The sequence below is a fragment of the Scyliorhinus canicula genome, chromosome 8 (genome assembly GCF_902713615.1).
Source record: "Scyliorhinus canicula chromosome 8, sScyCan1.1, whole genome shotgun sequence".
Taxonomy (NCBI): Eukaryota; Metazoa; Chordata; class Chondrichthyes; order Carcharhiniformes; family Scyliorhinidae; genus Scyliorhinus; species Scyliorhinus canicula.
This window is the reverse complement of record NC_052153.1, coordinates 19,001,753-19,028,073: the sequence shown is the minus strand read 5'-3', so window position 1 is coordinate 19,028,073 and position 26,321 is coordinate 19,001,753. Positions and strand designations below refer to the sequence as shown.

The 26,321-nt window shown below is 43.6% G+C and overlaps 1 protein-coding gene across 2 annotated transcripts in view; it reads left to right on the top strand.

Moving 5' to 3' along the window:
• Positions 1-26,321, top strand: part of dnah6 (dynein, axonemal, heavy chain 6) — a 389,182-nt gene that overhangs the window by 120,485 nt on the left and 242,376 nt on the right. For both annotated transcript variants that reach the window (XM_038804236.1, XM_038804238.1), the window contains 8 exons: positions 147-290; positions 4,487-4,699; positions 11,720-11,812; positions 13,971-14,090; positions 14,988-15,168; positions 18,929-19,025; positions 22,067-22,280; positions 22,838-23,002. In XM_038804236.1, coding sequence (XP_038660164.1) covers positions 147-290; positions 4,487-4,699; positions 11,720-11,812; positions 13,971-14,090; positions 14,988-15,168; positions 18,929-19,025; positions 22,067-22,280; positions 22,838-23,002 — 1,227 coding nt within the window. The remainder of the gene's footprint in view (positions 1-146; positions 291-4,486; positions 4,700-11,719; positions 11,813-13,970; positions 14,091-14,987; positions 15,169-18,928; positions 19,026-22,066; positions 22,281-22,837; positions 23,003-26,321) is intronic.

Here is a 26,321-nt window from a genome sequence, read left to right as displayed (position 1 = left end):
TGGCATTTATGCTCAATGTCTGCTCTTATGTAAAGAAGCTAATTGTTGAAATGTTAATGGGGTGTGATTCCTTCAACAGGTTGACACAGAAAAGAAAACAATACTGACATCCTGTTGTCTTTTTCATCCTTCTATTTTTCCCACAGCTTAAATTTGATACCATAGATGCAGAAGAATTAGCAGGCGAAGTTGCAAAATACAGCAAATTTGTGAATCAATTAGAAAAAGGTCTCCCCTCAAATACTGTGGTGGCGACACTGAAAGATAACGTGGAACAGATGAGACAAAAGGTACTTGGTTTTCCCCAAACGTTTGTGGAACGTTACGTACTGAAAATTTATCGTGTATTTTCAGCATGAAGTGAAATCTTGGCTTTAATTTTACTCCACTATGCCATCTGCTGTCAAGTAGGATGGAAGCAAAAGATGAGGCAAAGTCAAGAAGTAGGGCTGCCTCACTCACTCCTCCTGGAAATGTAGTTGGTTGCCTCGTACCTACGTGCAGTAGGTAAATGATGGAGGGGACACGCCCATGTACTGTCACTGTTTCCACCATCCCTGTTGACGCCCAGGAGATGGGTGGCAGTAAACCCTCAACTAATGGTAATGGTAACCTCTAAACTCTGTAAAAGAAATAAGAAGACCTAGTCGTAACTTTATTTTCCGCAATAGCTTCAGAAAAGAAGCCAAAACCTAAAAATGAAGATTATTTTTTTTCTCTGTGCCCTCATTTTACTTAATGTGGACATTTGGTAATGGGAACTCACTCTGTATGCATGGGGTGGACATCGTCTTCACAGCCTTCAACACATAATCGATGAAGACGAACATCTTGCCAAGGTCATCCCCACACCCCCACTACATGCCTTCAAACAACCACGCAACCTCAAACAGACCATTGTTTGCAGCAAACTACCCAGCCTTCAGTACAATGACCACGACACCACACAACCCTGCCATGGCAATCTCTGCAAGATGTGCCAGATCATCGACATGGGTCCACGTGAGAAAACCACCCACCAGGTACGTGGTATATAGTCGTGCGACTCGGCCAATGTTGTCTACTTCATATGCTGTAAGAAAGGATGTCCTGAAGCATGGTACATTGGCAAGACCATGCAGACGCTGCGACAACAGATGAACGGACATGGGCGACAATTGCCAGGAAGGAATGTTCCCTTCCAGTCGGGGAACACTTCAGCAGTCAAGGACATTCAGCCGCTGATCTTCGGGTAAGCGTTCTCCAAGGCGGCATTCAGGACGTGCGACAACGCAGAATCGCCGAGCAGAAACTTATAGCCAAGTTCCGCTCACGTGAGTACTGCCTCAACCGGACCTTGAATTCATGTAGCGTTACATTAAGCCCCCCCCCAACCATCTGGCCTGGGCTTGCGAAATCCTACCAACTGCCCTGACTTGAGACAATTCACACCTCTTTAACCTGTGATTATCCCTCTCTCAAGTTGCTCTGTCTGGACCTGTAGACTTAATTACCTGCAACGACTTGCATTCAAAGTATCGCCTTGCATCTTTGATTCTGTCTGTGTATATGTTTCTGGAACCCACCTCTTCATTCACCTGAGGAAGGAGCTGCGCTCCGAAAGCTAGTGATTCAAAACAAACCTGTTGGACTTTAACCTGATGTTGTAAGACTTAATACTGTGTATGCATGGGGACCAGCGGCTGAAGAAGATGGATTACGTATTGCTGAAAAAATAGACATACTGTTGAAGCTTTTCATTATAGACTCATCAGGATAGTTCACTCATAAAGCGAACAAAGGTTTACACTGTATGAGAAGAGAGTGCTGTTTGGTTGGAAAATAGACTCTGATTGGAGGTGGTGTTGTCTTGGAGAATGCACCAGGGAAGAGTTAACTGCCAATTTTTTATTCAAATTTTTAAATTGAATCAGTCAGACTCACAATATGGCTCATGTAAGCATGCTTGAATGCTACATATTCACTCAAGGGTCCTGTCCTTTGAAGACCAAAGGAACTTGTCCATGTTGTGCCTTTTTCAACTAAACAAACGCTTGGGGGATTCCCTATGGCAATATCTTGACCAATCAGGGTCAATGTTCCTGGTTTGAATTGATGTCCTGGTTGGACATTGGGTGGGGATATGGGGGTTCGAGAATCAACAATTGTGGTTGGACATTGGAGGGGGCTGGAGGGGTTGGATATTGGGGGATGGAGGGTGGAAACAGGGAGGGTGATACGGGGTGGGTCTGGGATGGGGTCAGGTCATGTTGAGGAAGGGGCAGGAGGTTAGGTCAGGGGATAGGCAAAGGGCTCCAGCTGGGTCAGGGAGTTGGGTTGAGGTCGGGTTGATCTGGGTTGGTGGGTCCAGCTGTGGTATGGTGTCGGGTCGGGGGGGGGCGGGCGGGGGTTGGTGGAGGCTCAGCTAGGTCAGAGAGCAGCTTGTGGATGAATCATAGAGGGGTTCCAGCTAGGTCAAGGGGAGTGAGATCCATTAAGTTGGGTAGTCCATCCAGGTTGGGGCATGGGTTAGGGCCCGGTGGTTGGGTCCAGATGGGACGGTGGTCAGATTGGTTTGGGTTAGGTCAGGTAGTGGATGAGTGTCAGACCTATGGGCTGGGGAGGTCCTGTGCCAGTGGGGGTTATGGGGTGGGAGGAAATCCCATGGAGGGAGTAGTCAGGAGGTGAAAAATACCATGGAATGCGTGGTTAGTCAGGAGGTTGAAAAAGTCCCATCGGGAGTTGGGGGTGTGGGGAGCCTGTCTTGTGCAGGATTGATCTGTGCATTTAAAATAGTTGTGCAGAAGTTAGAAGAGGTTTCATTTCTTCTAACTTAGCACAGCGGTTAGCACTGTTGCTCACAGCACCAGGGTCTCGGGTTCGATTCCCGGTTTGGGTCACTGTCTGTGCGAAGTCTGCACGTTCTCCTTGTGTCTGCATGGGTTTCCACCGGCTGCTCCAGTTTCCTCCCACAAGTCCAGAAAGACGTGCTGTTAGGTGAATTGAACATCCTGATTCTCCATCTGTGTACCTGAACAGGCGCCGGAATGTGATGACTGGGGGCTTTTCACAGTAACTTCATTGCAGCGTTAATGTAAGCCTACTTGTGACAATAAAGATTATTATTATTAACAATTAACACAGCCCTGGCAGAACAATCCAAAGTTAACAATTTAAATTACTTTATCGGATGGTTCCCAGTGCACCACAATGGTCCAGGGGAAGTTAACCCTTCTGGACAATTGCTGTGTAGATGCTTACTTGGGAAGTTCCAAAAGGGATTCCCTAGTGCAGCTTTGCGGTACCCTCTAAATCCGATGCTGGGGCGCCTGGAAGTTATGTCGAGTGGGCGGAATCTTCCCATATTTTGTCAAAGTGTCAGGCTCTGACTGAAACCCAGGGTGTGGCTCTCCAGCGACACAGCCGAGTTTGTAGTCCAGGTCTTGAGACTCTCTGAAAATAAAAATTCAGGGGGCGTGGCTGACGCCATTACGCTAGCGGGACGGGGCCTGATAGGGTCGGCAAGGCAGGCTCCACAGAGATCGGGTACCCTTTAAAAATGGTGCCCTGATATGCACAGAAAATAACCCCACCCTCCCCCCTCCCGGATATGGGGGAACTACAGCCACAAGCATCCTCTCCCCTTCACTCCCGCCACCACCGCCATCAGGGCTCTCACCACCCCACTCCCGCCAGAAGCATCTGGGGCTCCTTCACAGAGGGTTTGCCATGTACTGCCCGGCACAGGTTGGCGCTGCCAGATTGGCACTGCCCAGGCATTTCCCTCAATCCCCCAACACCCCCCCCCCCCCCAAAGGAACTATACATATCTTTGCGACCCCGGGGGATCCCCTTGACTGATTCCCGTTTCTCCAAACCTGTTGCAAACGTAATGTCAGTGAGATTTGAACATGAGCTGAGGGGGGGGGAATCATGTAGTGGTGGGGGGGGGGGGGGGTGCAGGCCTCGGTAATGAGATCCAATTGTCTGTAAATCAATTAAAACAAGATCCTTGCCCTTTGTGGGTGTGTTCCTCGTTATATCATCGGTGAGGGGTTTGGAAAATCAGGAAACGGGACACGGCTGGCGAGAATCTTGTTTCTAGATTCTTGCGAGATTTACCACCCGCCTCACTCTTCTTGCTGATGGTGGATGCGGATGCATAATCACCACCTGTATGTTTGCCACTGTCCCAAGTTTTCCTGTTTTTGTGTTCCTGAGAAGGAATTTAGGAGAAGGTCTTGACTCTCTTTGGTTAGGATATGGAGCTTGCTATCAACTGGAGTAGTAGAGGTATATGACATGGATGAATTGAAGGGAAATGCAAATATATACATGAGGGAGAAAGGAATCAAAGGCTGCTCTAATAGGTTAAGGTGAAATTGGATGGGAGGAGGCTCATGTGGCGTTAAACAATAGCATAGATTAGTTGAACTAAATGGCCTGTTTCTATGTGTGAATTCTATCTGAAATATATTCAACATTTTACTTTCCTGTCATGTTACAGCTTCCTGTAATCACTGATCTAAGGAACCCCTTCCTGAAGCACAGGCACTGGGAATTAATAGAACACACTGTTGGTGCTAAACTGATCGATGTACTCGAACCTGTAACTCTGGCTCGACTAATAGAACTGAATGCTTTTGATTATGCTGAGGAAATTCAGAATTTGTCAGGGCAGGCCTCTGGTGAAGCTGCATTGGAAACTATTTTGAAAAAGGTGAGAGATTTGTCTATTTAAAGAGTTTGCAGCTAATAAATGGAGGCCAGCGGATTTGCTCACCGCATCACAACTCGTCATCCGACGTAGTTTATTTCTCAATTCAGTCATGACACAACTTTACTACCAGAAAATATCAGTTTGCTATCTCACTCAGGTTTTCATGTATTGTCTACAGGCTTTTGGTATTCATATTCTGTTGACTGACAGGTGTAAATGATGCACGACTATTTAGTTCTTGACTAGTTAAAATAATTTATTATGAAACAATTGTGTGGTAAAGATAACTGGTATAAAAATATAACAAACTTCTAACACTAACTAACTATACTAGAGCTACTGCAAAATATGCCTATCCACCAACACGACTTACTCCAAACTCCCCTAGGCACAGAGTCATGTGGTATACTGCCACCTGGTGTTCGGAGGTTGTGCACATTATTATATGTAAGATTGCTTATGCATATCATCACATGACCTTTCATTTGGAAATGTTACATTCATTAGATAATTTTTGCAATTTAATATGATATACATAAATATTTACATCATTAAACTATTTCCAGTCTGTTATAAATTCAGTCTCTCAGGTTTACGTCTTAGCCTTGTTGATCTTCTGAGTGGCTGCTGAACTTGTGAAGTTACTTCATCTTCATTTGAAGTTGTGGATGCTACTTGTTGTTGATGTATCATTGTGTTTGTATCTTGCTGTTGTGCCCCTGTATGCTGGACTGTATCTTCTTGAGCTTACTCAGCACTATTAAGCAATTTTTCTTGTAGTTGCATCACAGAAGGTTGCTGAACTTTCAGCAGAGCTCTTCTGTTTCTCCTTAAGACAACGCCTTCATCAGTGATGATTCGATACAAATTTGGACCTGCTTATCGCAGTACCTTCACATACCTTGACCATCCATTCCCTTTCGAATCTTCCAGTCTGACCGTGTCACCTGGCTGCCATGGTTGAAGTCTTTTCGCGGATTTATCGTCAAACCTCTTCGTGGATTTGCCCTAAAATCTCCTCTGCCTCCTTTTTTGAAAGAACAGTTGCCTCTCTACATTTGGAGCCTTTCAGCAGTTTGAACCACAGCTTCCTACATCGTGTGCAGTTTTGTTTTGGCTTCCCGCACTGTGTGCAGCTGTTCAATCTCCTGCACTGTGTGCAGTTTTTTACCATTGTGTCAATATTTGTAGTCCCAGCGTACAGGATGTTGAGAGTAGTGAGGTCAGGGATAGGGTTAAAAGTTCGAAAGAGGGCACCGGCAAGCAAGACGCTGGTTTGAAGTGTGTCTACTTCAACGCCAGGAGCATCCGGAATAAGGTGGGTGAGCTTGCAGCATGGGTTGGTACCTGGGATCTCGATGTTGTGGCGATTTCGGAGACATGGGTAGAGCAGGGACAGGAATGGTTGTTGCAGGTTCCAGGATTTAGATGTTTCTGTAAGAACAGAGAAGATGGTAAAAGAGGGGGGGGGGGGGGGGGGTGCCATTGTTAATCAAGGAAAGTATTACGGCGGCAGAAAGGATGTTAGAGGACTCGTCTACTGAGGTAGTATGGACTGAGGTTAGGAACAGGAGAGGAGAGGTCACCCTGTTGGGAGTTGTCTATAGACCTCCGAATAGTTCCAGAGATGTAGAGGAAAGGATTGCAAAGATGATTCTCGACAGGAGCGAGAGTAACAGGGTAGTTGTTATGGGGGACTTTAACTTTCCAAATATTGACTGGAAATACTATAGTTCGAGTACTATAGATGGGTCAGTTTTTGTGCAGTGTGTGCAGGAGGGTTTTCTGACACAGTATGTAGACAGGCCAACAAGGGGCGATGCCACATTGGATTCGGTATTGGGTAATGAACCCGGCCAGGTGTTAGATTTAGATGTAGGTGAGCACTTTGGTGATAGTGATCACAATTCGGTTATGTTTACTTTAGCAATGGGCAGGGATAGGTATATACCACAAGGCAAGAATTATAGCTGGGGGAAAGGCAATTATGATGCTATTCGGCAAGATTTAGGATGTAAAGGATGGGGAAGGAAACTGCAGGGGATGGGTACAATCAAAATGTGGAGCTTTTTCAAGGAACAGCTACTGCGTGTCCTTGATAAGTATGTACCTGTCAGGCAGGGAGGAAGTTGTCGAGCAAGTGAACCGTGGTTTACTAAGGAAGTTGAAGCACTTGTCAAGGGGAAGAAGAAGGCTTATGTTAGGATGAGACATGAAGGCTCAGTTAGGGCACTTGAGAGTTACAAGTTAGCCAGGAAGGACCTAAAGGGAGAGTTAAGAAGAGCAAGGAGAGGACACGAAAAGTCGTTGGCAGATAAGATCAAGGAAAACCCTAAGGCTTTCTATAGGTAAATCAGGAACAAAAGAATGACTAGAGTAAGATTAGGGCCAATCAAGGATAGTAGTGGAAAGTTGTGTGTGGAATCAGAGGAGATAGGGGAAGCATTAAATGGATATTTTTCATCAGTGTTTACACTGGAGAAAGACAATGTTGTCGAGGAGAATACTCAGGTTCAGTCGACCAGGCTAGATGGAATTGAGGTTCAAAAGGAGGAGGTGTTAGCAATTTTGGAAAATGTCAAAATAGATAAGTCCCCTGGGCCAGATGGAATTTATCCTAGGATTCTCTGGGAAGCCAGGGAGGAGATTGCAGAGCCTTTGTCCTTGATTTTTATGTCGTCTTTGTCGACAGGAATAGTGCCGGAAGACTGGAGGATAGAAAATGTTGTCCCCTTGTTCAAGAAGGGGAGTAGAGACAACCCTGGTAATTATAGACCTGTGAGCCTTACTTCGGTTGTGGGTAAAATGTTGGAAAAGGTTATAAGAGATAGGGTTTATAATGATCTTGAAAAGAACAAGTTGATTAGCGATAGTCAACACGGTTTTGTGAAGGGTAGGTCATATCTCACAAACCTTATTGAGTTTTTTGAGAAGGTGACCAAACAAGTAGATGAGGATAAAGCGGTTGATATGGTGTATATGGATTTCAGTAAGGAGTTTGATAAGGTTTGCCACGGTAGGCTATTGCAGAAAATATGGAAGTATGGGATTGAAGGTGATTTAGCGGTTTGGATCAGTAATTGGCTAGCTGAAAGAAGACAGACGGTGGTGGTTGATGGCAAATGTTCATCCTGGAGTTCAGTTACTAGTGGTGTACCGCAAGGATCTGTTTTGGGGCCACTGCTGTTTGTCATTTTTATAAATGACCTGGAAGAGGGTGTAGAAGGATGGATTAGTAAATTTGCAGATGACACAAAGGTCGGTGGAGTTGTGGATAGTGCTGAAGGATGTTATAGGATACAGAGGGACATAGATAAGCTGCAGAGCTGGGCTGAGAGGTGGCAGATGGAGTTTAATGTGGAAAAGTGTGAGGTGGTTCACTTTGGAAGGAGTAACAGGAATGCAGAGTACTGGGCTAATGGCAAGATTCTTGGTAGTGTAGATGAACAGAGAGATCTCGGCATCCAGGTACATAAATCCCTGAAAGTTGCCACCCAGGTTAATAGGGCTGTTAAGAAGGCATATGGTGTGCTAGCCTTTATTAGTAGGGGGATTGCGTTTCGGAGCCACAAGGTCATGCTGCAGCTGTACATAACTCTGGTGCGGCCGCTCCTGGAGTACTGCGTGCAGTTCTGGTCACCACATTATAGGAAGGATGTGGAAGCTTTGGAAAGGGTTCAGAGGAGATTTACTAGGATGTTGCCTGGTATGGAGGGAAGGTCTTACGAGGAAAGGCTCAGGGACTTGAGGTTGTTTTCGTTAGAGAGGAGAAGGCTGAGAGGTGACTTAATAGAGACATATAAGATAGTCAGAGGGTTAGATAGGGTGGACAGTGAGAGTCTCTTTCCTCGGATGGTAATGACCAACACGAGGGGACATAGCTTTAAATTGAGGGGTGATAGATATAGGACAGATGTCAGAGGCAGTTTCTTTACTCAGAGAGTAGTAGGGGTGTGGAACGTCCTGCCTGCAACAGTAGTAGACTCGCCAACTTTAAGGGCATTTAAGTGGTCACTGGATAGACATATGGATGAAAATGGAATAGTGTAGGTCAGATAGGCTTCAGATGGTTTCACAGGTCGGCGCAACATCAAGGGCCGAAGGGCCCATACTGCGCTGTAATATTCTATGTTCTATGTTTTAATATCTCGGATGATGCCCGGACAATAGACTGTGTCTTTGGCTCTTTGCTTGCACTTTTCTTCTTCCTGTGTTCCCTTCATGGAAGAACCACTGACCTTAATGCGTGCGGAATTACTGTTCATTGTTTTCGCAGTAACAATCCATTTGCATCACTAAACTCTGCTCTCACATTATAAAAACTTGAACAGGGTCCTTTGGGCAATCCTACGGTGGAGATATGTTCTCACCTTTTGTAAGTCTGTGTCTTTGGTGGTTTCTTTTATCCTGACACAACCAATAGAGTTTACCCAGTCTCTGGGTTCTTCTATGTGTTTAATTATGCCTAAAGCTGTCACCCTTTCTAGCTCGGCCTTCAATTTATCTCTCAATGGAGCTGGTACAAGTCTCGGTGTGTGAATCACTGGCTTCACTTTCTCCTTTAATTGGATGTTATACGTGTATGGTACTACTCCTGGCAGAGATTCGCGTTCCACCGCTACAATGGAAAATCTAGTGACGTAAACTCTGCTTTTCACATTGACATCCAGCTCGCGTGCTCCTGACTTCATAATTTAATTTCCGTTGTAGTTTCTCAACAATACTGACACTGCTTTGATTACTACTTGCGGTTTGATTCTCAGCTCTTTTAAATCTGACCAATTGATAAGGTTGGCCATCGCACCTGTGTCGAGTTTGAATGTTATTAATGTGTCACTAATGATTAATGGCACTGTCCATTTGTCTTTTTGAGTATTTGCATTCAATTCACTATTGCTGCAAATTATCAAGTGCGCATTGTTATGTAGCATGACTTGACTATCCTTGTCTTCATTGGAAATCATATCATCAAAAATGTGTCCTCGAGGAATACTTCATCAACTGTGTTGATAACTTTTGTTTGTTCTGCTTTTTTCCTGGAAAAGCATGGTGTCGAGAAATGATTTCTGCTGTTATAATTGGAGCATATCTTTCCAAACACTAGACATTGCCATGGCAAATTCTGTTTGCTGCGTCGTGGACATGATTTGGAGGATCAGGTCAGCTGCTCAAAATGGCCGCTTGCGCTGGAAGCACGTTTTTTATTTGAGTGCGTCACTACACTAATGACATCAGCCGCCTCTTCTACCTTCATGCCAAAATGCTGGAGATACAATGTGCTGATCAGCTTTGCATCATCAAGTTGAAGCTCTGTTTCTCTTAGATACCTCTCACATACCTTATTGTTGGAGATCCTGAACATGATTTTATCACGGATCATTGATGATTTGAGGGTCCTAAAATTACACTACTGCACGTTCAACCGCAAGTCAGTGCGAAAACTGGGCATCACGGTAGCACAGTAGTTAGCACTGTTGCTTCACAGCGACAGGGACCCTGGTTCGATACCCGGCTTGGGTCACAGTTTGTGCAGTCTGCACGTTCTCCCCATGTCCCATGTCTGCGTGGGTTTCCTTCGGGTGCTCCAGTTTCCTCCCACAAGTCCCGATAGACATGCTTGTTAGGTGAATTGGACATTCTGAATTCTCCCTCTGTGTACCCGAACAGGCGCCGGAGTGTGGCGACTCGGAGCTTTTCACAGTAACTTCATTGCAGTGTTAATGTAAGCCTATTTGTGATAATAATAAAGATCATTATTATTATCAAATGCCTTGCCTGCTTTCTGGGTGCGCGTGCAAAATATATAGCGCTCAAAGTTTTTATTTTTTTGCGGAGAGTAATGCTGATCAATTTGTTTCAGAACTTCGTCAAAGTGATATCCTCAAAACTAATCTCCAGACATGGAAAGCCTATTTTATGTGGAAATTTGTGTCCCCAAAGGAAAGTAGGAGAGTGGATTTGATGGCATCGAAAAGAATGTCTGACTAACTGTAGCATTATGTTCTCCCTCATCAGCATCTCAGTATGTCATGCTTTCAAAGACACTGCCAAGGGGATCTTGTGCTAGTGTTCCTACCTCTGGACCAGAGGCTCCAGGTTCAAGTCCATTGCCAGGACCTGTTGACCATGCAAGGAATTTTCATAACATGGTTCACTAGGCTGATAATCAGCTCGAGAATTCTTCCACCACTTCCCCACTATTCCCCAAAGGGAAAAAAAATACATGTGTGAAGGTTATCTAAAAAAAGAATCGCGCTGCGTGAAGGATATAATGTCAGGGTAGTTAACAATGCAATGCGTCCTGTTTGGTTGCGTAAGCCAGTTGCACTGCAGCCAGAAGGTTGGATGCTGAGTCACTGTGTGACCACAGACTTGTGCCTCCATCTTAGATTTTCTTTCTCTCTGTTTCTGTCTGAATTTTGTTCTCCCTCCATTCTTGGTAAAGGCTGAGAATGGGTTCAGAGTCTTGCCATCGGTTTTCTAACTTTTTGTCTCCCTATTCCAGCAGCCTGCTTTGATATTTCCTTTGTTTTGAAATTTCATTCACCCGCAATGTTCTGCTCCTTGCTCCTGACGATCTGACATCAGAAAGTTGAATGCAAATAGCCAATGGAGTTTGTCTGCAGGCTGCCACTGGCCCTTTGGTCTCAACAGTATCTGCAATTGAAACTGGTTGTTCTATAAAACCGGCATAATTTAACCTAAGCTTGTTTCCCAAATAAAATGCACTGGGTATCTTACTATATATCCACTATAAACTTGAATAGCTTCTACCCTTTGTTAAGAGCATCACAACATTTTCTTGCGCTAGCGGTCAATCAGTACTCTAGTAATTTCTAATATAGTAGCGAGTATTAATTTATGCCCCAGTAGGTATGTTTTCAAATAGCAGGCCTGTTTTAATGAGGATAAATGCAAAAGCCCATTCTGAGACAAGTGTGTATACTTTATTTTATGTAATGTATGTTATCTAATGTTATTATTTTAATTCATGGTGTTTTATAAATGTTTTATTTTTAGGTGGAAGATGGATGGAAAACTACTGAGTTTGTTGTCCTTCCTCATCGTGACGCCAAGGATATTTTCATTCTTGGCGGTACTGATGAAATTCAGGTAATAATTATCCAGTGAAGTATTATCCAGTCTTTAGACCTTCCTATTTTTATCAGCCAAACCAACGTTGGTGATCACTGGCACTTATTTCCTTTGCCACCTCATCCGAATACCAATGAAGATGTTTCCTGGAAGGATAAAAGATCTCCTTTATCCTGCCCGCTGCCTGCACAAGGACAGAAAAATAGCATTGTCAGAAAACCTGGGTGATCGTCCAGTGTCTTCTGCAGCCATATCTGTCCTTCTGCACGTTTCCTTCCTTTTGCTAGAGTGCATCTCTCCTTCCAAGAAGTGCTGTCCTCAGAGAAGCCCAATACCCAGCCCCCATAGAAATGTGCAGACAACGAATAATGAAGGTCGTGCTGGGTGTGTGCTTGAATGATGATTGTGGACAGGCAGTACGAATGTTATGTGCTTCCTGGAAGAATGAGGAAAGGTGTGAAAGTTGTACTTGTTTTACTGGGTGCGGAACATTTCTAAACCCATGTATGGGAAACTATGAGGACAAACTTGCTTTTCACCACTCAGTGGTGCTGATTATGCAGAACTTTTGTCAGCTGCTTTTTAAAAAAAACGATGAAAGGCCATCGACCTGAGATGTCAGCTCTGAACTTCTCTCTCCACAACCTACTGCAGTGTTCTTCAAACTTTTTTTCCGGGGACCCATTTTTACCGACCGGCCAACCTTCAGGACCCAACCCAGCCGACCTTCGCGACCCACGCTGGCCAACCTGCGCGACCCACCATTTTCTCTTACCTTGTTTGCTGCTGACAAAAATGGAGGAAATGGTTTTGGGTCCCTTCGGCCCTCGTACACGCTCCTCCAATGGAACCTGTTGGATGAAGATAAAGCCTTCCGGTGTCGGAAAGTATGGAGTCTCCATCTGTCCAAAGTTCTGCATTTTTTTCCTGTAAAATTTTATCAAATAAACCCTCCCCCCGAACTTGTAAAAAAAAATAAAATGAGTAAAATAAATGAAAAAACTGAATAAAACACCTCCCGAACTTGTAAAAAAGAATAAAAAGAATAAAATAAATGAATAAAACAAAAACTAAATGAATAAAATAAATTTATAAATGAATAAAAACCACTACAGAACTTGTAAAACATAAAGCTGCAACCATTAAAAAAAAATAGCGGCTGCACTGCGCATGCGTGCCCGATTTGCGCATGCGCACCGATCATCATACGCGCATGCGCAATGCTGCCGAATTTTTTTTTACATGTTCCCGGCCGCTTGCAGCTGCGGACAATGGCTCCGCGACCCTCCCGACACCCGCCTGCGACCCATCCGCGGGTCGCGCCCCCGACTTTGAAGTACACTGACCTACTGAATATTTCCCACATTTTCAGATTTTATTTCAGATTTCTAGCACCCATAATATTTTGCTCTTGTATCAATCCAAGGCTCTGTCTGACCTTTCGGGTGGATATGGTTGTGACATTGTGTAATGTCTGGCACATTAAGAATTAATGTGATACTATATTCTACCACTAGACGGAGCTGGGGAGCAGACCTATAATAGGGAACGCTTCTCAGACTTCTGGGAGAAGGTGCAAGAAGGAGTAAGGAGAAGCTTGGAGTAGGTGTGAGCTAAAATAGATCAATAGTGTAGAGTTCAGTAGCATATATATAGTATAATCTTATTTATTAGTTAATACCTTGTAATGTCTTTTAATCACAATTTGTGAAGTGTAAATAAGCTAGCTTAGTTTAATAACGTAGCTTGATGTTTTTTGGCTACACAACAACTTTAATCCATCCTGAGAAACTCAACAAGGAACATCACAGCGGTGTTCTGGCCAATAGTTAAGCCTCAACAAATGTCATTACAACAGAGTAGGGTGATATTGATAAAAGCAAATTACTGTGGGTGCTGGAATCTGGAACATAAACAGAAAATACCGGACAATCTCAGCAGGTCAGACAGCATCAGTGGAGAGAGAAGGGAGCTAACCTGTCGAGTCCAGATGACTCTTTGTCAAAGCTTTCTAAAATGTTATATTTCCTGTGCTCACTGATGATTTCGGCTGAAGATTTTAATCAAGACATGTTGGTTGGAGGTATGTAACCCTGTGGCAATCATGCATCAAGGCCCAGTAAATCTAAGTATTCCACGTCTGAGTAGAGTAATTTATAAAAAACATTTGTTACAGGCTTTGCTGGATGACAGCATCATCAATGTATCAACCATTGCCTCCTCACGCTATGTTGGACCTATAAAAAATCGTGTTGATGAGTGGCAAAGGCTTCTCTCACTGTTCAATGAAACCTTGGTGAGTGTTACACTTTTAATAGTTATATCAACAAAAGTTTTATCTTTATACTATGTTATTCCTTGATGTTTCAGATTAAGAATTCAAAATCTTTTGAAGTGCCTATGTACCTATAATGCACAATATGTGAAGGAGTATTTTTTTAGACTGGAGTGTATTGTGCATCATGTGCATTTGTAACATTGGCAATATCCTCCGAGCTCCCCAATGTCAAATTGCGGGCGGGGCACGGTGGGTGGGGGAGTGCAAACTTCCTCTGGACAATTGCCCTGCACTGTGAACCAGCAAAAAAGGTGATTCAAATTCAAAACTTTGGATGGTACCGGCAGAGTACCAGGAGTTAGTCAACAAAAGTCTAGGTCTTTATGATAGTTATCTAGATGTTAGAAGAAGTTTTAATTCTTCTAATTTCTGTTGAGGACAGGGTCAAGTAGGATTTTACCTCCTGTTTGTTACTGTCACCACCTGCCACATATCCAGTCCAGCAGCTATGTCATTTAGGACTCAGCCAACTCGGTCAGTAATAATAATGAAAATCTTTATTAGTGTCACAGGTAGACTTACGTCCACATTAGTGGTCCTTGGTGATGGACATTGATGTCCCCTACCCAGAGTACATTCTGTGCCCTTTCCACCCTCAGTGTTTCCTCCAAGTGGTGTTCAACATGGAGGAGTACTGATTCATCATTTGAGGCTGCGTGGTATTTGGCAATCAGGAGAATATTTCCTTGTCCATATTGAACCTGATGCCTTGAGATTTCATGGGGTCCACAGGCAATGTTGAGAACACTCGGGGAAACTCTTTCCTGGTGGGTCTGTCTATGACACCGATAATTTGCTTAGTGAAATAGGCTTGACCAAAAATTTTAATATTGTACATTTCTTCTCCTGTTACAGGAACAATGGATGACATGTCAGCGGAACTGGTTGTACCTGGAGAGTATCTTTTGTGCTCCAGACATTCAGCGTCAGTTACCTGCAGAGGCAAGGATGTTCACTCAAGTGGATAAAGCCTGGAAGGAAGTCATGCGAAAAGTAAATCGCCTACCAAATGCTCTGAGAGCAGCGACACAACCCGGTATGTAAAATATGTGAACATCAATAATGTTCCTACATTCCAGTTTGTTGCATGAAGAGAAAAGCTTTCTCTTGAATCAGCACTTGCATTTTGGTGGCTAACATACTGGTTCTTTCTGGCTGAAACATTTGTACATCTGTCTGTGACGGATTTGTTTGCTGTTTTGCTTTGTTTTCAGATGCTTGCTGTCATGGATACAGTGGCACAACTGGTTCATGAAAACCAATGTCTCAAATGAAGACTTTGTAACTCGGATTCGATTTTCCCAAAAGAGCAATATTATAAATTGAGGATTTTTGAAACAAGGACTAACCCACTACTATCACCACAATAACCCAGAATGTTGTACTCAATCAATGATCAAAAAGTAATAAAGCCATAAATTAATATTGTAAATCTTTTTAAAAAATAAATTTAGATTACCCAATTATTTTTTCCAATTAAGGGGCAATTTAGCATGGCCAATCCACCTACTCTGCACATTTTTGGGTTGTGGGGGCAAAACCCACGCAGACACGGGGAGAGAACATTGTAAATCTTAATAAAATCTCTGGATACACAAAGATTCACCGAGTAAAAATGCTCAGAAAGGCAACTGAGAGTCTTGAGTCAGGGAGGTGGGCAGCACAGAACATCGATGCGCACGTATGAATGGTTGAACTTGTTCACTGGCGCACGATCATAAAGTCGAAACCAACGTCGTAAATTGAAAACAGAATATTTGTTTATAAATATTTTAATGAAATGAAAATCCCTTATTGTCACGAGTAGGCTTCAATGAAGTTACTGTGAAAAGCCCCTAGTCGCCACATTCCGGCGCCTGTCCGGGGAGGCTGGTACGGGAATCGAACCGTGCTGCTGGCCTGCTTGGTCTACTTTAAAAGCCAGCGATTTAGCCGAGTGTGCTAAACCAGCCCCTAGTGAGCTAAACCAGCCCCTAGTGAGCTAAACCAGCCCCTTAAGTGCCGTTCATCGTAATTTGAACATCGTCAAGTTGAAGACCGCCACTTGTGCAGTCTTCAAAGAAATGCTGGAACTACTCATCAGGTTAGGCCGCGTAAGTGGAGTGAGAAACAGAGTTAACATTTCAGGTTGATGACCTCACATTTGATGCTGCCTGACCTGCTGAGTGTTTCTAACATTTTCTGTTCTTATTTCAGATTTCCAGTCTTTTCTGTTTGATTTTGTGCAGTCTTCATTTTAGGCATCATTCTGATTTAAAATAATTTAGTAAAATGACAAAATGTTCTCATTGTCAGTACTATAAATGATGCTATTTTAACGACCAGAAATCCAATAATCCACTAATTTTTTAATCTATTTGCCCTGTTGTGCTTCTCTCATTGCTGCAGTCAGTCCACAGGATAGATTGTTCTGGACCTTTGCCTTTGTCTGGCCCCACAACACTGCTTAATGCTTCCCTGTATTCTCATTTCCAGAATCCATCTTCTTCCTCAGGCACTCTTAGTGCAAACCAGTGATCCCACCACCTACTGTCTTTCCAGTACTTCCACACCCAGCACCTCCTGAAGTCTATGAGAGAGGTATTGGTGCCTGATCTCACTACTATAGTAGTTAGCACTGTTGCTTCACAGCACCAGGGACACGGGTTCCATTCCCAGCTTGGTTCACTGTCTGTGCGGAGCCTGTACGTTCTCCCCATGTCTGCGTGGGTTTCTTCCAGGTGCTCCGGTTTCCTCCCACAAGTCCTGAAAGAGTGAAGACGTGCTGTTAGGTGAATTGGACATTCTTAATTCTCCCTCTGTGTGCCTGAACAGGCGCCGGAATGTGGCAACTAGGGGATTTTCACAGTAACTCCATTGCAGCGTTAATGTAAGCCTACTAATAAAGATTATTATTATTATTATGACAGCAAGCCAGCAGCTATTTGCTGGGCTGGAAAAATAACGACCAAATGTAAGAGTTAACTCCAAAATGCAAGCTCTGTGGTTTAGAAAGCCTTGAATTCTTTTGAAGAACAAAGCCTTCCCTTAATGTGACTGGTGCAGTTTTACGTCTTAAATTACATTAAACTGAATATAAATCCTTCCCTAGAGGATGGAAATTATTTGCATGACAGTAGCAGGTTACAAGGTGGCAAGAGTTGCCCTTGAAAGGTAACAAAGCACTGCGCTTTGTCTCTCTTCTGCAGCAAGTTAGGTTGACATCTGTCCTCAGTAGGTGTGTGGCCTAAGGTCTACAGGTATTGTATGGTACCTGATGCCCCCAGTACGCCCTCCATGATTTTCAAATACTTGTAATATTCTGTGTTTCAAAAACAACAAATTAAGACAAAAATTATTCTGACAATGCACATTATTGATAGTAATGTCAGAAATGATGGAAATAAATCACTGAAAAATTAGCACAGTATAAAAAAAAAGGTACAGATATTGCAAGTAACATTTAAGTTTGCCAATTTCAGAGTTCCATTACGTATGCTGGTAATCCTTTCCAATATTCTAGAGAATGGCAGATAAGGAGTAAAAGCCAACATACTGCGAATGGTGCAGAATTATGCTTGTTTCTTAAAAATATTTTTGTATTAGTTTGAAGTATTAATGATGTCAAGGCACAGAAATGAGTACAAGGCCATTAATTGACAAAATACTAAAGGCTGCTGAAGTAGGTGTCAAGACAATGGGAGAGATTTAATGGGACAAAAACAGAGACCATTTTCGGGCGCATTTAGGGAGGTGTTACTTGGCACCTGCAGCTCCGAGAACGACCCCGCTATTTAATGGCACTTTGCCGTATTTTTTGGCTTTGGCGAGGAATGCCCACCATTTACATCAGCATTTACATCATTTTCTGCACTGACGAGCTCAGGAGCTCAGCTCACCAATGCAGGAAGAGTATTCGCGGATCGGGCACCATTCTTTTGACCCCCTCAGCCACCCCACCACAGCCTCCGGATCCCCCTCCCCACTGCACGCAACTAGCCTCTTACGGGGTCCTCGAGCCCCCTCCTCCCCCTCACCTCATCTCTTACGAGTAAGATACCCCAGGCCCGACCCCTGGCTTGGCACAGGCAACCTGGCACCCAATCACCTTGACATTGCCACCTGGCATCTTGGCAGTGACAGGTAGGTACTGCCAGGATGCCCAGGTTGCATTTCCAGGCTGGCAGGATGGCAGTACCAAGGTTCCCAGCAAGAGTGTGAGGGTACCACCCTGTACAGAGCCTGACCACCCAGGAGTCACTAATGGCCTGGTAGACTCCCCCTAGGTGGCATTACGCATGGTCCACGTTTGTGGAAACCAATGCTAAATGGCGCCTTGGCAAAATCATCCAGGTGCGGCTATTAGTTCCCAGACCTCAGGAGAATACGGTGCAAATATACTTAAATGAGCCATTAAATATGTTAATCTGGATCTCTCCCAGTGAGGGCAAGATCTAGAACATGACGTCTCGTGCGATTCCATTAAATCTCGTGAAACATTTCGAGCGGCGCAAATCTCACAAGACATCTCTCATGACGTTTAACGGCCTTGTCGCTTCACAAAGTTGGACGCGGCGAGGCCATGAAATCATGCCCTCTGAATATGATGCTTCCCTTCAGTACAATTTAGACATCTGCTCTCCCAATGTGCAGCACTGCTGAATCTACATTTTTATGTACAGTAACACTGGCGGAAGCCTGCTCCCTCCACAGAGGATGATTGCCATCTCTACCTCCAGCATATTTTATTTTTATTTCTTTATTTTATGTATGTTTATTGAGTGTGGCCTTATTGTCTAATTTTATTTCATAAATAGGTTTGTTGGAGATTTTCCTGAGTAACAATGAATTATTAGACCAAATTCTAAAGTGTCTGGAGGCCTATCTTGAATCGAAACGAGTGATCTTCCCCAGGTTCGTGTCCTCTGTATATTGGTGCAATTTATTTATGATAGAAAGCAACAAGGGTTTTTTTTTGAAGGAGAAGAAAATGGAATTAATTTATTTTTCAAAATGTTCCTCACAAGTTATTTATGTCCGGTCATACCAACAATGAGCTTGAAAAAATCTATTCACAATATGGCGTCTTTGCTGCTCGGTAAGCAGCCCTGGGGAAGTGCATGGGGGAAGTACATATTTATTTTCCCTTTAATTTTTTTCCCCGTCTCGACTGAGAACTGCTGACTTTTACCAGGTTGTGCTACCTTTCTTATTGGCCATGTCACCTCCTCAAAGGTTTATACGGTTGTTTAAACAAAGTGTTAGATTCTCCGGCCCCCGCCTCCGGTAGCGGAGATCCCAATGCGACGGAGGATTCAGCATGAGGGAAAAAAATGGGACGCCAATCTGTTTCCGATGCTCCAGTCCCTACTGCTGGCAGCAACGAGATTCATGCCCTGTGCCATCGTGAGGATGCAAATGCATTAAAATGACCGCCCTGTTCACCCGATCTTCACCGATCCTCCGCACCTCCATGATTCTCTGGGCTTGCTGCTTTCCAGACATCTGCCTGAGGCAGCAGCTGTAAGGGACTGGTGAGTGAAAAAGCAATGATTTTTTTTCACGGTTTTTGCCTGGATTTCCCTTAGGCTTCCAGGCAGGTGTGATTGATGGTTGAGCCTCTGTTATTGTGGAGGGTTCTCTGTTATCAGGGATTCTCTAAAATGGGGGGTCCCTGGTGGGGGTTATGTGGGGATCTCTAGTGGGGGATCTGGTGGCAGGTCTGGTGGGAGGATCTGGTGGGAGTCTCTCGTGGGGGTCTCTAGTGGGGGTATGATTGGGGGGTCTGGTAGGGAGGGGTTGAGTCACTCTCATCAAAGGGTACTGTGGGGAAGGGAGGATGCCCTTGTCAGAGTGTGTGTGTGTGTGTGTGTGTGAACAGGATTTGCATTGCGGGAGGCAGGGGAGGCCATCCGCCAGTTCAAAATAGTGGCCCGATAGTGGGATTCGTGATGAAATTCCTCACGATCCTCACCATGTATTTATTTGCATGACAAGTGATAGCGAATCGCTTGTTGGTACTGCTTCTAGCGGCAGCGCAAACCAGAGGCATTTCAGCTCCAGCAGCAGAACATAGTCTCCCAAACGGACCGTCCTGTCCATGTTCTATCCTTTGTATAGCTGAGTTGGCAATTCTGTGATGATTTCTCTTCTCACTTCATTCAACAAGGTGATACTGGGTGTGCCTCAAGGCTACACACTTGACCCCTTATTTCCTTGTTTACAAGCTGTTACTTAACACTATTATTCTGTGACATGGAATTAAATGAAGAAAACAAGTTCTCAGCCAGTATTGTTTCACCAATAGCAACAACCACAAGTTGCTCCACCAAAATCTCCAAAGCTTCATCAAAAATCTCGGCCCTGCTGGAACTCATATTGCTGTCGCACAGTGTTCCTTCTCTCTGGCCTTGCCTCTCCCTCATCCTTCAAAAACCTCTAAACTTCTCCCCCCGATATTATTTATGTTTGCATCCAAATTCCACTTTAAAAAAAGATGCTCGACCTGTTATTTTCCCCCACACTTGGGGTGGGGTTTCCCAACCCTGCCCACCGCGGGGCTGGACATTCCCACCGGAAGTCAACGGCTCTTTTGTTGGTTCATCAAATTTTCTGTCCCGCCCGTGATAATTCCAACCGAGGGCGGGACCAGAAATTCCCACCCCTAGTTTCTGCTTTACTTTGATTCCGATTGGTGATTTCATTAACTTTCTGATTGTTGAGGTTAAACCATTAAGTCTGTAATTTCTAATTATGCCTTTTTTTTTTATGTAAGAGTTATAATTAAGTATGTAGTTCCTGCTGACTGAACCCTGTACCTGTACTTGCTGGTTTCCTCAATTCAGGAAACAGATAAAATGTGCATTTCCCAAGAGTTTCTGTCGCTCTTCCCCAAGAGTTACAACAGATGATGATTGGGAGAGCCCCATTAGAAATTCACATTCAATATTTATTATAGTCAATAGACTTTGAGAACTAAAAAAAAAAAGAATGTTTGCATTTCCTTATTATTTGATTCTTTAAAGAGACTATGATAATGGACAGCATCGTCTGGCTGTTCATGCCCGAGGGATCTTCTGGCCCCGCTAACGCGCATCCCTGTCATGGGTTTCCTGGCAGCGTGGGGTGGATTCATTGGAAAATCCCATTGACAGAGGCAGGTCTGGGAGACCCGGCCACTGCCGCCGAGAAACATGTCACAGGAAGGACAGACAATCTCATTCAAGGACACAATTTTTTTTAAATAGTAAAGTCTTAAACTGAGTTAGTGCTCCATTGGTTGAATTGTAAAATCTTGAATATTACTACCATACTGTTTTTTAATTTTCTGATTAGCATAGCCTGATGTGATTAACCCTCAATAAACAAATCTGAACAACTCTTGCTGGGAGTTGTTCTTTGCAAGGTGAACTTCCCTCCATTTTGACACTGACCTGATGCTTTGTCCAAATGGCCGCCATCGTGAAGGTTTTACATAAAGGTGCTTTTGATGTTAACTTTGATGTATTGGGTATGCTGGGTCTGTGAGGACTGCGTTTACCAGAGCAGTAAGATAGACAGGCTACCAACACCTGTAGAAGTACAACTCTATTTTGTTTAACTATGAGCTGTTAAACATACTTGCACTGTGGGTCGACACTATGTTAGGTTGACTGAAGACCTATGGCTAATCTGACCAGCCTATACTGCTAGCACATGGTAGGTGTCCATGCTACTGACTGTGGGCTCTGTCTGTCTCAGAGGCTGCATCACGAATGAGCGGGAAAACTAGCGCCCTCTGGCTTTATAGTGACCGTGCCCTGTCTGGTGATCGGCTGCTGTGTCCTGTGTGTTGATTGGTCTTTCAGTGTGTCAGTCAATGTGTGTCTGTGCACCATCATATACTTGTGTGTATATTATGACAAACTTCTTGACAGGTTAATATCTGATTCCCTCTCTCTGAATCTGCCTCTTAGGTTCTACTTCCTGTCTAATGATGAGCTGCTGGAGATTCTGGCTCAGACCCGCAACCCACAGGCTGTCCAGCCACATCTGCGCAAGTGCTTCGATGCAATTGCAAGGCTGGAGTTCGCTCTTGCTTCCCAAAGTGAGGAGAAAACAACTGAAGGGGAACCTGAGAAGGTGTACACCAATGATATCTTGGCCATGCTCTCTCCTGAAGGAGAAAAGGTGAGGATGCTTTTATTGGAGTTGGTGGCGCTGTGGAGGACAATTTTGTTAACTTGATTTTTAACAAGCTCCTCAATGTGCACTAAGCCTCATTCACGACAAGATAGTCTGTGCCACGGAGTGGTAGGATTGAGCCTGTCCATTTGATTTACCACATGCAATGTCTTACTCTTCATACATACTGGGGCCTTGCAATGAAATAAGTCATTTGTTTCTTGATAGAGAAGTAGGGTAATTGGATATGTGCAATACCTTAACATCTTACAGGAACCATTAGAGAGCTGGGGAGAACATTGAATGTCGTGGAGATATTTAAACTTGGAAAGTGCGAGAATACAAAGAATTTTTTCAAAGATCTAATAATTAGAAAATATAGAAACCAGTAAATCCTGATGAAAATAACTGGTACCTATTGAAGAGAAATTACATAATAAATCAGTGGGCTAGAAGTGATTATTTTACTGACAGTTTCTTGAGAAAGAACAAAGTCTTGGCTGATATAAACAATTAGCATTATCACTGTTTAATCAAATAACCATATTGTTTCTGCACTGCAGGTCAGTTTGGGAAAGGGACTTAAGGCAAGAGGAAATGTAGAAGATTGGCTTGGAAAGGTAGAGGAAGCTATGTTCTCATCACTCCGCCGCTTTTGCAAAGTTTCAATTGCTGATTATCAAACCCAACCCAGAGTGCAGTGGGTGATATCAGGACATCCTTCTCAGGTACATGATAACTTCCTCTTTTCACCTTACAGGAAGATGGTGGCCTATTTGAACATATGATTCCATGATTGATATTTTGTTCAGGCGGTCAATGTTCATGTACCAGTCTGCTTATAATGATTGGAAGAAAATTCTTTGCCTACCTAGGCAGCCACAGCTAATCCTTACACTTTCCTCACACCATCGCTGCAAAATCTGGCTCCATAGAGCCAGCAGTTTTAGTACTATTTGTTCCCGTTTGGTAGCAACATGGTCTTCATGATTTTTCCACCTACTTCTGGCATGCTCCATACTGAACCCAATCATGTTTAATAATATTTTTATTTAAATCAGGGCATACATAACAAACAAACTATTATTTAATAACAGAATACAATCACCCTAATTTGACACTATTTCCCCTTTTGCTCCCTACCTGCTGGAAACAAACAGATCTGTAAACAGAGACAAGAACAGCCTCCATCTTGTCCAGAACTCCCTATCCGAGCCCCGAGGGGCAAGCTTAATCTTCTCTAGTTTAAGGAATTCCGAAACATCCCCCAACTATGCAACACCTTTGGTGGCGCCTCCAACCTCCATTCCCAAAAAATTTGCATCTGGTCAATCAAGGTGGTGAAGGCCGCCACATACTAAACGCAACCTTGATGTGGGTATTATCACGGATGATACACGTATGTGCTCGAAGTATGCAGAGTAGGGCATCAATCAGCTTGTCAGAATGATTTTCGCCAGCCGTACTATTTTAGATGCTGCTCGTTACTCATGTTAGTGTCCTCTCTTAAACATACACAGTTCACTGCCAGGAAGGAATCCCACCTGTCCTATTTAAAGGAATCACCAACAAACTGTGATTTAGTTGCTGATTACTTTCTACTTGCTCTGTTTGACTCATGAGTGTTTTGAGGAATTGACAGTTGAAGTGGGCAGCACGGTAGCACAAGTGGATAGCACTGAAGCTTCACAGCACCAGGGTCCCAGGTTCGATTCCCCGCTGGATCACTGTCTGTGCAGAGTCTGCACATTCTCCCCGTGTCTGTGTGGGTTTCCTCCGGGTGCTTCGGTTTCCTCCCGCAGTCCAAAGACGGGCAGGTTAGGTGGATTGGCCATGATAAATTGCCCTTAGTGACCAAAAAAAGATTAGGAAGGATTGTTGCGTTATGGGATAGGGTGGAAGTGAGGGCTTAAGCGGGTCAGTGCAGATTTGATGGGCCGAATGGCCTGCTTCTGCACTGCTTGTTCTATGTAGTCCGCAATAAAGTAGGAAAGGCATTGTTTGTGACTCCAAGGACTCTTACGTTGAGCATTTTCTTCCATCCCTCCTTCCAATGGCAGCCTTGCAGATTGCCACCACTTCCATGCTGCAAAAGGTGAGCTCCAAGCTCAATGCAAAGTCCTATGCCAAGTTGGAGCCAGACCTCTCCATGATTTTTGACAGTGGCAGAGACAATAGGCTTTCTGACAGGCCTTCCACAGTACCAAGCATTTGTGCTTATTTTAGATTTATTCTATATACTACTGCATCAGTGTTCTCTACTGCTGTATTTGTGTATGACCTCACCTTCTGGGAAGTTGGCACTCATTATTTCCTTTCCCCCGGCCTTGTCTTTATTTAACTCCTATAATACAACTCCCTTCGCTCCATTTTGTCTCAAATACCACTCTTCACCGCTGCGTTGTTACTCTGCACCATAACAGTTATGTACTCTCAATTTTGATATTAACCTTGTGAATCTATCTTGCCCCTTCTCTGCCATTTTGTTTACTCTTATAATATCTTTGACTACACACTGAACATGGTCTGCTTAATGTAGCCTAAACAAGGTCCTGTACACGTTTCAAGTACTTTCTATGTTTTTAAATTATATCGGTGTACAAATGAATCCAGTGCATAATTTGGCTTTATTATGGCCTCCCATGCTAGCATTCCTGTTTTTATGTATCTGTACAGTAGATAGATTTGCAAAAGTAGGCATGAACCTTCGAATGAGGGAACATTGACAAAACCAAAGTGATAGATATCTTAAAATCCCCAAGAAATATTCATATATTTATAGAAGGAAAAGAAGGTGCAATAATTCTTTTTAATAGAATCATAGAATCCCTCCGCACAGACAATGATCCAAGCCGGGAATCGAACCTGGGACCCTGGAGCTGTGAAGCAAGTGTGCTAATCACTGTGCTACCGTGCTGCCCACACAGACACGGGGAGAATGTGCAAACTCCACAGAGACAGTGGCCCAAGGTCAGAATCGAAGCCGGATCCTTGGCGCTGTGAGGCAACAGTGCTAACCATTGTGTTACATGAAACATAATAGCTGGGATTCCCCCCCCCTCCCAACTAGATTGCAGCAGAACCGGAAGATCTCGCTGGTGGGAGGGGCTGGAAGATCCAACCCAATATCTGCAGATGTAAGATACAACAAAGAAGTAAGAACAGGGATACCAATGAGAGAGGCTATATTTAGAAAGAAGAAACAGCCGCTCACAGGAATACTGAGTAAACTACTTGAGAAAAAACTTGTAAAGAACTTTAATTGCGTGTAGTTTTGTATGGATGTGAGACTTGACCTTACTGCAAGAGGAGACCACCTGGCTAAATGACTTTGAAATGTCGGTTTTGGAGGAGAATGGAATAGATCAGCTGGACAGAAGAAGAAACAAATTAGAAGGTGCTGAGTAGAGTGAATGAACTGAGAAATTGGCTGAACATAATTATGAAAAGGCAGAGAAACCCGACCGGACACATACTAAGAAAAATCAAATCAGTAAGATACGTAATGGAGAGAAGATTTCAAGGAAAAGAGGAAAAGAAAGGAAGAGTGTATTGATGCTGCATGATTTGAAAAGACAGAGAGTCACAGGGAAAACTATGAAGCAAGACCCACCTTCAGGCAGAGCACACAATGATAATGATGATGTATCTGTAATTCTAGGTTTCTTTTATCCTCTGCCTCATTTAGACTCTTAATAACTGTATTGATATGTATATAGTCACGTTACTGAAGGGATAATAATTACATCTCTGCGTAAATCAAACATGAGAGGGTGTTGCTACTCTGTATTTAAGACAGCCTCGCCGGGAATTCTGGAAATAGCGTAAGGAGAAGCATGGTGAAAGCACAAGGAGATGCTTAGAGCAGAGTGAATGTTAATTGGAGATAGCATGAGGTTCGATCATAGTGTAGTTAGTGAGTGGATGAATTATTGAATACTGTAAGACAGATTCAATATCATTTAATTATCATCTGTAGCTCAATAGTGTTCAAACTTCATTTAATTAGTAGTGTAATAATAAATTAGTTTTGTTTCAATCTTTTGA